We start from the raw sequence: 12,130 nt of genomic DNA, 5'->3' as shown, positions 1-12,130 counted from the left end.
GAACCTTTGCTTCGCAGACCTTACCCTGGCAGTGGTCCCCCGCATCCGCAGAAATAGAACAGGTGGGAGGGCCTTCTCCTACATCGCAGCCAAAACCTGGAACCAGGTCCCGGTGAACATTAGACGCTCCCCAACCCTGCACACGTTCAGACCCTGCACACGTTCAGGAAGGACCCTAAGACCTGGCTCTTCGACTGATCCGGAGCTGATCCGCAGCTTCTCTCCCCCTCCTCCCCCCCCCCCAGTACCTTGAGACCCTCACGGGTGAGTAGTGCGCTTTACAAACCCCTGATTGATTGATTGAATGATTGATTGATTACGTGCTCCTGCTCATGAGCCCATCTACCTCTTTCCTACCCTCCACAAGTAGAGTACCTGAGCGCACTGCCCGAGTCCTCTCCTACCCTCCCTGCAGGACTAACCACTTCTAAGGTCCCAAAGGCGAGACCTATTGGCTATGCCAATGCTTGTCAAACCAGTTCCCACTGGCATCGGACCAGAACAGTAAAAAAGGCCTGGGCACCAAAATAAAAGTGACCCCATTAATGAATTAGATGCCTAAAAAAGTGGCCCATGTCTACATTGAACTTGTAAAGACATCCTCTATATGCGTTTTGCAATTTATGGAAGGCTGTATGCATTTGGGCTTGCTGCAGGCAATGTTTGTGATAATATCAAGGAAATAAACAGTAAAACCTAGCCCACCAGACCATAAAACAGACCCACAAACAGCCAAAAGAAAGGCCCACACACTGACCTCCATTGACATCCAGCCCTTTGGGCACTGCCTGATTGCCCTATTTGCCAGTTGAACCCTGGTTACCATTGCAACTTGCCAGTCAGTAATTTTTCAATGTTTCGGGACCGGATTACTGTCACAAACATTGATATATCAGCATTCGAATCGCTATTTGGAAAGGGCACCCCAAACACGCATCTTAAAGTAGCGATTCTGAAACCATTTCTAAACCCATTTAGCCGTTTTGAAAACATTTGCTAAATCACTTAATGGATTTTTTACATTTGGAAAAAAGGTTTTAGCATTCGCAAACGGCCTGATTTACTGAATCCGAGGGTTTGCGAATGCTAAAACCCATTGCGCATGTGGCCCCACCCCTTTCATAAAGTTAATTCTTTCTCCTACCAGGTGGTGGAATGTGATTGTAACTTAAATTAGTCCCCCCCCCCCTTCTGACCACCAGGAGATTGAGTAGCAAGGGTGAACAGTGATATTTTCAAACTCACCTGCAGCCATGGAGACACATATTTACTATGTATGAAAACAACTTAAAAATCAATGTCTGTTCCGTTTGCAACATATGGTGCAGGATTATGAGGTTAATTACCTACTGACTGCCTACAGGGAGAGCAGAATGCATTTTTCTATCACCTGCTGCTTTTGTCTCAATAAGAACCTACTATTTCTATCACTAGGCAGTGGCGTAGCAAGGGAGAGGGGTGTGGGAGGGGGCTGGGGGTGGTGATTAGGGGTGGGCGGAATTTGCGAAAGCGACTTTCGCAAATTATCGCGAAAATGTTTAAAATCTCCGCAAACACGCGGAAATATCGCGAAGATGCGGAAGTTTTTTCCCGCCCGTTCACGGTATTTTCTGCATGTTCGCGGCTCGCCAACTTACCCATGCGGTTGCTTGCGGGCGCGGCCATCTTGTTTTCACTCTTCTCGCGGTGCATGATCGTGAGAAGAAAGACGTGATCGTGCGACGCATGACGTCACTGCGGGCGCGAACTGTCGCGAGACAGCGCAAATGGCTAAAACAATACAACATCTCATGGAGAACGCGACCGGATCGGGAAAACTTGTCGGCGAACGCGGGGATTCAGGTAAGGCGATCGCGAGAATGTATTATTTTACAGCGCGAGCAAGAACCAAATTATCGCAAAGCTGCGGAATGCGGAAATTTTGACATTTCCGCGCTCTCCGTGGAAAGCGGAAATGCCAAATTATCGCAAATTCCGCGAACGGAACGGAAATTTTGCCCAGGCCTAGTGGTGATCCGCCCCGGGTGGCTCAAGTTTACGTCCTCACGCCTTACCTGCGGCCTTCGCGGTAATTGCCAGCGCCATCCTTCGCCCCCCTCACACCCCCCCCTTTACCTGCGGACATCGTGGGAATTGTCAGCAACCCCCCCCCCCCCCCACACACACTCCTACATGTGGCAAACGCAGGCACCGCTACGGCGGCACATGGGCTGGCTATGCCACCGTCACTAGGCACTTTCTTTTTTGGTTATCACACACTTATCAGTGTAGACCAAGGCCTCTGCCACATTCTGTCGGCTGATCCTACTGTACTGCTGGACCTGGTCAGTGACACTGCATAGGTGAAGTGGGTGGCAAAATGGATGAGCCATCCATAAATGATGTCACATTCGGATAGTCTGATGGCACTTGAAAGGTAGAAGTATGCACAATTACCTTTCCATCTCTGGTCTTTGACATTGTATCAGTGGAAGTTGTGATACAATGAGCCAGTTTTCGTTTTTAAGTTTAATAACTAAATGATGTGGAACCAAATCTTGTATGGGTAGAAGCCGCTATGATGATAGGATACTGGTGTCTTGCTTTATTTTGGACGGGGTGTCTCTTTTCCAGGACACGTGGGTGTGAAATAAATGTTGCTCCATGCTCTTGTGAGGATATTTGATCAGAAACTTTAATGCAGTTCTTTTTCTGCCGGAAAGTATTGTTTACGTCCTGTGTCAATTACCTTGGGTCATAGAATGGGCCGTTCAGCTTTTATGGACTTGCTGTTGCTGAGCAACCCACTTACTGCGCTTATTGTCAGGAATGGGCAGCACAGAGATAACGAAAAACACTGGAGGTTGGTGTATAATTGTTTCATGCAGCTGAGTATTATATGATGAAATGTTATGTTTTTATACTGTGTTTTTATGATTCTGTGTGCATCAAAATAATGAATCGTAGCTTGAATCTTCCACTTTGGGGAGTTTTTTTTTAAATTTAGGAATATAAGCACTTAAGTGTTGAATGACTCTTAGAACTTAAAAATTCGTGTTTTCTCATTTGCAAGAATAAATTCTTGGCTCGAGCTCAGAGGCATCATGTACAGTTATGGAATGGGCTGTCAACTGTGCAGAGCTTCTTGGCCAGTCATTGCTAGCTTTTGTGCTGCAAGTGGTGATGGTGCTTGCACGACCTTGGCGTTATTTGGCCATTTACATAGCCCTCAGTATCAATGCCTGGGTTACCGATGAATCGCCTTGTTCCTGTGCAGAGAGTCCAAAACTGGCTTTGAGCCAACATGCTTGATCTGGGTTGCTGGCTCCGCCTGGTCTAGCAGCTATCGTGGTATTACTGTTCGACTCTAACCCTGGTTTATTACCAAGTACTGCTATTGATGGCATATCTTGCAAAGTGATTTGAGTTTCATGGTGTGCACTGTGGAGGGAGTCTGTCCATCGCCTGTGCTAAAAAGTGGATGCTCATCGTCTTTGTTAGACGAACACAGGGTGGCTCCTCCGTTATGGCGTCGGAGCATCGCCATCCCTGCTTAAAGCAAGCCGAGGCAAAGGACAAAAACAAAATGTTAATAAATCATTTTTATTATAATTTTACTTTTCGTCCTTCAGGCTCAAACTGTGAGCCGAGGGAGGGGCGTGGCCACCTACACGGACGCCGCAGTTGCAGCACTAGGGAGGAGGGGGGAGTGGTGGGCGCTGTCAAGGACATAGGATGGTTTGGACGGCCAAACCGTCATGCGCACTTGGCCTTTCTCCATCTAGCTGCGCTGTACAACAGGGTGGAGGAACCAACACAGAATCCCAGTCTATGTCTTAGCACCAAACCGAGGCGCTTAGACCAATCCAGGCTCTGCTCACATGCTGGGAATAGTATTCACAGCATGTGAGCAGCGCTGGAATTGGGAGCTGGGAGCCTGCATAGTGTGCTGCAGTTCCTGGACGTCTGGGCGGCAAGGATTGGGAGTAAGGCGGAGGCTGTTGGTGCAGGTAAGTGCATTTTTCTTTCTTTCTTCATATTTCTTTTTTTTTTTTGTCTCCCCTCACCCCGCCCCACTACTTCAAAATATGAATGGCCGCTCCTGGATTGTCACAGTACCAACTTTGGTGAAAATGCTTGGAGTACCTGTCCGGCTTCATGTCTAATCCCAGGGGCTCCTCGCCCGATAGCTTCAGAAAGTTTGCAAGCCCACTCAGCTTGCTCCACCCTCACCCAAGCTACTGATGAATGAATGGAGTCTTGGGGATACAACTAGGTTGCAGACAACTATGGTGGTAACATAGCTTCAGCAACAAGAGCCAATACTCAAGGGGTGAAAGATCTGGTGACGTCTAAACAGAAGCTAGCCAGTTTTTCCCATCATTTTTATTGTTTAGTATCAAAAAGAAGGCACGTCATACACAAACTCCTTACAGATCAAAATGTTAAGAGGAGAACAAGGCACATGTAAATCAACCAATTTGTATCGAAGATACATAAATACATTTACCATAGAAGGCATCCACAACCCCTGTAGCCGTCAGGCCTTTCTCTGAGTCAAAGCAGTTTCTAGTATGACCACCCTGGGACGGGAGGATGTCGATGCTACCCAGATGAGCTGGGGCCTGGCCAGGATCCACCATGTGTTACATCATGCTCGTCCATGATCCCCAGATCTTAGTGTTTTTTTTGGGACACCCCTTGGCCTTATAAGGCTGGCCCCATTTCAAGGTTACGAGCGGCCCGTTTCAGCAAAGCAGGCGTGGGGGTGGCCCATGCCTTCCACTTTCTTGCCAGATCTCTTTCGGCCATCTAATACCCAAGACAGAGGACTATGTGGTTCGATATGTTGCCCTCCGCTATTCCATGATCCCAAATAGGTTAACAGTAGGTGTCCAGTCGATAGGTTGCCACATCACAGAGGACAAAGCATGTTGGACTTATTTCCAGTAGGGCTATGTCCCAAATCATGTGCATCAGGGTGCACCTTGAAGTCTCACATCTACTGCAGCTAGAGGGCAGTACAAGTCCTTCCTCCATAGCAAAGATGGGAGATATTATCTTCTATGTGTATAATACAATGGAACAATCGGAGTCTGGCCGATCTGAAGCTAGTTATTTTAATTCTGAGCGCCAGTGCCTGAAGACGTGGAAGCCTCCCCATTGATGTGGCATGATGTGATTGCTCCTTCCATTAGGTGCTCGATCTGCCTGTCCTTCTTTGAGTTTTCAACCTCTTTAAGATGCTACTCAAACCAGGGGACATTGAGTTGAGTGCATTTCCATGGTGGAGTGGGTAGCATGGTTCAAACCATAGTGAAGGTGGCATCTTGTGTAGCTTGTGTATGAGAAGGAAAAGGTTGCTGAAGTTTGGCATTACCATTAGACTCTATAGACGGACAAGACTAGCAATATAGCAGAGTAGCATGGGAGAAAACAGTGAATTAATTCTAACAAAAACTGACTGACCAAACTGTAATGGCAGGTGGCAACCACATATGTATGTATGTGTGTGTATGTATGTATGTATGTATGTATATATATATATATATATATATAGTAAAAATGAAAGGTTACAAGGACGTTATAGTTGGGCTGAGATTTCACTCATGACATCTCAAATGAGTCACAGAAAGAAAAATAAATATAATAAAATAAGATGACTTTTGACCTTTGTCTCTGAATGTCAGCAAATATGACAAAATAACGAGATTTAATGCCATCTGTATTGCTCTTTCACTTTGTGAGCAATAAAGATGCCTTTAAATATTTTTATCTTGTCACATTTGCTCTGCTTTCAGAGACCAAGGTCAAAATTCAATTTGTCTTCCCTGAAGTTAGAGGTTTTTCAACTGCCAAAAAGGGTGAGTATCCCTAAAAATAGCTGGTCCTAAATAAATCTTGCTCAACAATGCGAGTGGATTTGCTGAGCCCTGTATTGTTTGGAAATAAGTATCTAACATCATAAACAACACACAGAACAGTTTGTACTGTATTTAAGAACGTTGTTCTTCCTAAACACAGAGTCGGGCCTATTGTCTTTGTCATTATTTGTTGTGCAGAGCATGCTTACTTTAGCCATGGTGGTGCTGGCAGGGTGACGCTTACATTGACAAGACTTTTTCTCTTGCAGCTTCATCTATTCAGTCCTGGTGATAGTCTCAGCAGCATTATATTTGTCTGGGATTGAAGCTTACTTGGCTGTCATGGTCTTTGCCCTGGTGCTTGGTTGGATGAACGCACTTTATTTCACCAGAGGGCTGAAGCTGACCGGCACATACAGCATCATGATCCAGAAGGTTAGTTTCTGTCTTGTTTATGACTTTTGCTCGGCATTGAAAGTGGAAATGTTGTACCGAAAAGATGGGGTGCACATAATTCAACAAGGTGTACACCCCACAAGAACATATGCCATCAACAGTAAATAGAAATGAGTCCTTGTCACACAACTGTCTGGCATAAGAAGCTCTAATGTTACTGTGTGACTTTAGTCTGTTTTAGTGTTGTAGAAACCAGCTAGATGCCAGTGTGCCTCATACCATTTTTTTTAAGCTTCTTTATATTTTCACAGTGCTCAGTCGACAATACATAGAGGACACATTACACAGAATATCATCAGTCAATGAGTCACAAGTACAGTAATTGCATCAAACATCATCTGACTAAATGATTGTGACAAGATTATACAGATCCTCGTCCTATAACTAAAGACAGTTCCTACAGTCCCCGATATGCCTGCCAGTCACCCTATAATTTTTTTCATTTACCTGGGCACCCTCTACTCATGGATATTGTATGTTCAGCTCACCAACACCAATCCAAATCTGTTTTCCAATCAGCCACTCTCGGTGGAAAAGCCACCCCCCATCACCTCACTATATTACGCTTTGCCACCATCGTGGCCAGCGCCAACCATAATTGTTTATATCTGGTCCAAGTCTCCTCCCCTAGGATAAGTAACAAATATCATTTTGCTTTGAGAGGGACCTCCACCCTACCATCTCTGCCATTATCTCCCAAGCTCAGACCAGTAGTTCTGGATTAACGGGCATTCTCACAGCAGGTGATAGAAGGTCCCCTCCTGCCCACAGCTTCTCTGGCATAGTGTATTTTCTGTGCGTCCCAGGCGATGCAACAGTGGTCTGGAGTAGTATATCCTATGGAAAACCTTCATTTGAATCAGCCAGAAACTGGAACGTATGGGCACCTCCCTCAGGCTGTAGCTGTAGCTATCCCTCACTCTACATCTTCAAGTGGACAAAGGTCATTCTCCCAAGCCGCCCTAAGAGGTCCCAGCGGGTCTGGAGAATTGTTCACCAGCTTCTTCTAGATTAACGAAATCGCCTTGTCTTCCAGTGGTTCTTTCAGCAACCGATCTTCCAATAGAGCTGCCTCAACCAGTTCCTCCCCTTCACGAATATAACCTGGGAGAGAGTGCCCCAACAGTAAATACCTGAGCCATTTCCCATTCCCCATCCCCCAGATTGAACTCTTACCATGGGAGGTGAACATGTTGTAAGCTTGACCCCTCCATATTTCACCCAGTCTTTCAAGGCCTATCAGCTCCCATTTTCCAAATTCTGAGAGCTCCCCCACTCCCCGAAGCAGATCACTGACTCAGAGCGGGGTAATCCCTGTCAATCTTCCTTCCTAACCCAGACTTTTAGTGGCCTCCTGCCATGCCCTAACCACTGTTTGCATGTGCAGAGGTAATACCATGTCTCTTTTCCTCATATAGAGTAGTAGTGGCTATCCCTTTAGGCCCATGGCCAGTCTATATACACGATAGACTAGGTCTGCCCGATCCCGGAGCACCCAGTCATTCACTGTGACTAGTTGGGCAGCCCAATTATTTTTCTTAATATCATGGACCGGCAGTCCCTCGTCAAGGACTCCTCTCTGCAATTTATGTAGAGCTATACGGGCGGCACAACCACCCCACAACAAGGACCATAATTCAGCATCCACCTTTTGGAAAAAGGCTTGTGGAACAGGAAAGGGTGTATTCTGCAAGCTATACAGCATGTGCAGTAGTGTCATCATCTTAAATATTGCTGCCCGGCCCATCAATGACACCGGTAGTATGCCAGTGCTGGGTGGCTCTCGTGACTCTGTCCAGTTGAACCAGCAGTTTCTGAATGTAAAAGTTCTGGGGTCTCCTAGTCACATATATTCCCGGGTATTTGAACCCATTCACTTCCACTGGGATTTTGCATCTAGACGTTAAGGTAGGCGTCCCACCCACAGCAGGGACGTATCCCAACTTATAGGATATCCAGAATATATATCCCAAATATATGAAAGATCTGCATAATTCTATCAATGAATTGTTTTGGTCTAGTGAAGTATAACAGGATATTGTCCTTATATGATATAACTCACTCATCCCATTCCTCACCTATTGGGATGCCCCAAATGAAGGGATCCTGCTTCACCCAGACAGCTAGCGGCTCCAGGCTAAGGCAAAGCGCATCGGGGACAAAGTGCACCTCTGCCTTTTCCCTTTCCACAGCGGGAACACTCTAGATACTGTGGTGTTAACTTGCACACAAGCCAACAGTTGTGCATAGAGAAGTTTTACCCAGCCAATGAATTTAGAGCCAAAACCCAGATGCCGAAGAACAGCAAAGAGATAACACCATTCCACACTATGACATGCCATTTTTTGTGTCTAGGGACAGGAGAGCTGCTGGCTCAGCAGAGGTGGGCTCCGTGACATGAAGGATTCCTAACAGCCATTGTAAATTCAACATAGTCCCTCTATGAGGCATAAATAGGGATGAACAAGTGAGGTGATCACCATGCACAGGCGGTGGGATAAGACATTGGCCAATACTTTGACCTCATAGTTACGCAGTAAAATGAGTCTGTATGACCCAAACTCGGTCGACGGCATTTCCTCTTTAGGAATCACTACTTTCACTGCCATCCTTAGCTCTGTGGAGAAGATACCATATTTCCTGGCTCCTTGAAACCTATTTAAAAGATGGTCCACTGTTTTGTCTAGCATCCATTTAAAGGGTTCACCAGGCTGACCACTCTGCCCCACCGCCTTCCCAGATTGTAGGGCCTGTGCCGTTCCGCTTATTTCTTCCACGGTCAGATCCCCTTCTAACAGTTCCCGGTCCTCTACCGACACTTAAGGGAGTCTTCTAGAAGCTCCATACAGTCCGACTCTCTCATCCCAGCCTTAGATATATATACTGCCTCGTAGTAGGTTGCAAACGCCTCAGCTATCTCAGACCTAGTGGCATGTCATATCCCCGCCCCATCTATTTTTTCCGGGACCTATCTGTTGCCTATATCTAGCTTATCCAGCCCCGCCTGCAGGTTATTGGACTTATTGCCAATGTCATAGAGACGATGTTTCGTGGTCAGAGCCTGCGCCCTGGTGCTATCACCCAGTAATGTCTGTGACTCATACTGACATTCTTAATTGATGCCCCAGTGTTGGTGACACCTTCTATCATCTGGCAATGCGGAATTCTAACTGAACAATGTTGCTCTCCAAAGTGAGGCTCTGCACGCTCTTTTCTTTTTTAATAGCTCCCCCCTGAGCTTGGGCATGATCCCTAATCACAGTTTTAAACTCTTCCCACAATGTAACTGGTAAACTCACTGACCCCACATTTTCCTTGAAAAATAGTTTGGCATGTTCCCTCAAACTAGTTTTAAATTTCCTATCTTTAAGGAACCACAGGTCGATCCTTGGAGGTAAGACGTCGTCTCTAGTCAGGCCTTCCAGTATTGCCGCCACTGGGGAATGATCTGATACTCCTCGTGGCACATGCACAGCTCTGTGAAACTCACCCAGGGCGGGTGGCTGTGTAATCAAGTAGTCCAGCCGGGTGAGGCTCCCATGAGCCGCCGACATATAGGAAAATTGCTTGACATCAGGGCATTGATGTCGCCATATATCACTCAAGCCCATAGCCAGCAGGAAGTCTTGCAGCGGGCCAATACTCCTCCCAGATGCAACTCCCTCCAGAATACCAGCCTACCCTCTTGGAGCTCTAGAAGCAATGGGACTAACACGTCAAGCATGAGAGCCTGACGCTTCAGTGGGACATAAATCGAACCGAGAGTAAGGATTTGTCCCTCCCACTGGCCACTCACTGCCACATACTACCCCAGGGGGTCATTCCAAGTTTTTTTTCGGGTGAAAGGCAAAGGCTTCCTACATAGTATTCCCAGCCCCCTAGATCCAGTGGTGTAATCTGCATGTACTATTAATATGTATCCAAACCTGTCAAGGTCTTTACAGTGATCTCCCAGCAATTGCGTTTCTTGCAGTAAAATAACATCGGGGGCTTGCCTCCTTAATGAATTGCAGAACCACAGTTCTCTTTATCTTACCGTTGAGGCCATTAACTTTCCAGGGCCATATTTTTAACGTGTATACTTTTCAGGGCCATATTTTTAACGCGTATACTTTAATCCTAGACACATTTGAGACAAACGATGTGAACTCGCCAATGAATCCTCCCCTTGCGGGAAATGTATGTCCCCCTCCTCTCGTGTCTGTCCCTCTGGAAGGTGGCTCCACCCCCTCCACCCCACAACGGAGCACGACATTCCACACTGTGACATTACAACAAGAACTCAACTTCCCTCAACTGGAACACCCATCCCTCCACCCTGCTAGATAGGTTTTGCATTCCCCGTCACCCCCTCCTGCAGAGAGCCTGTTGCCCAAACAATATCGCTCTGCTCTGACTGCCTGTAAACAAATTTAGATAGTATATACCTATGTTCTTCAAATTTAATGTGTGGTCCCATTACACCAGCACCTCCTCCTGTGTAGCTGTACCCAGGTATTGTCTTTGTTCCTGTAATGAATTATAGTCCAGTTGGATTTACCTTCAGGACAGTCTAACAAGAAGGCATTTCATACCCAGCACTGCATCACATTATGTCTGGATGCTGTCCATCTTGTTGCTTCTCCTGTAACTCCTCTGTCACTTTGTCTTGGGCCGGTTCCCCACGGCCATGCCGTGGTCCCTTTCCTTCCTTCCAGCCAGGCACACGCCAGCCCTACAACCACTCCCAGACCTTCTCTGGCGACTCGAAATGCCAAGTTTTGACCTCCATGATCACTCAAAGCTTTGCTGGAAATAGCATCCTGTATTTAAGTTTGCGTTCTTGGATCTCTTTCTTCACTGCCTCAAAGCTATGTCGTTGGTGCTGGACCAGGAGGGTGAAGTCAGGGAGGAAGTGAATCGAAGCATTTTCATACTTGAACTCACCCCTTGCTCTTGCAGTTTGAAGAATTGCATCTCTGTCACAATAATTAAAGATTTTGATGATTATCCAGTGCGGACAGGTGCCTGGTTTGGGTGAGGGCACCGGGGCTCGTGCGCTTTATCGACCAAAAAAAACTTTAATAATCTTTTAGGTCGCAGAGTGTTCAATATAAAGTCCTACAGGAAAAGGCTTCAGCCCCCTCCGGCACACCCACCACCATGATGTTATTCCGTCTTGCTCTTCCTTCTTGGTCTTCGAGCTTTGCCGCCAGAGACGTGGCCTGTTGCGTTAAGGACTGAACCTGCATCTCCAAACGCTTCGTTGTGGACTGAAGTTGAGGTATTTGGACCTCTGCAGTTGTGACTTTTTTTACTAAGCTTGTGAAGGTCCGCCCTAATCGAGGTGACCTCCATTGTGACTGCATCTATTTAATGCTCGAGGGTACCCTTCACATCTTTAATCGCCACCATAATAGCCCCTCCCTTGCGCTTCCTCCTGGTGCCACAGTGGCTTTCTGGACCGCATAATTGTCCATTTTGTTGGTTTGGGGTACCCTTGGGCTTGACCATTGCAGTATTGGTATAGTTGCTCCATCTATGATAAAAATCTAGGCCATGTTTATGGTTTACATGACTATCGTCTTGCCTGTTAGTTCACTAACGGCATTGTCGTTGAGAGGGAACCATGAATGTTTCACTTCTTTTAATAAATGTTTGTCTATGCAGTGATATGACCTGTTGTATTTGAGTGAAACACGCATGTTAAAGAAATACACTTTTTTTTTTTAAATTCTTAAGAGATTGTTTCATATTTTTACACAGTTTTCATGTTAGGGAGAAACCCAAATATGGAAATTTTACATGGCTCCTGGGTACACAAAAGCTAGAAATTGTGAAATGGTGTACTT

The 12,130-nt window shown here is 46.2% G+C and overlaps 1 protein-coding gene across 4 annotated transcripts in view; it reads left to right on the top strand.

The window, feature by feature from the left end:
* TRPV4 (transient receptor potential cation channel subfamily V member 4) overlaps window positions 1-12,130 on the top strand; it is a 601,330-nt gene that overhangs the window by 526,160 nt on the left and 63,040 nt on the right. For all 4 annotated transcript variants that reach the window (XM_085636146.1, XM_085636144.1, XM_085636145.1 and 1 more), the window contains exon 11: window positions 6,113-6,278. In XM_085636146.1, the coding sequence (XP_085492272.1) occupies window positions 6,113-6,278 (166 nt within the window). The remainder of the gene's footprint in view (window positions 1-6,112; window positions 6,279-12,130) is intronic.

This window comes from Triturus cristatus, chromosome 11, assembly GCF_964204655.1.
Source record: "Triturus cristatus chromosome 11, aTriCri1.1, whole genome shotgun sequence".
NCBI classification, from domain to species: Eukaryota; Metazoa; Chordata; class Amphibia; order Caudata; family Salamandridae; genus Triturus; species Triturus cristatus.
Note: the sequence above shows the minus strand (reverse complement) of the source record. Positions and strands in the feature narration are given on the sequence as shown.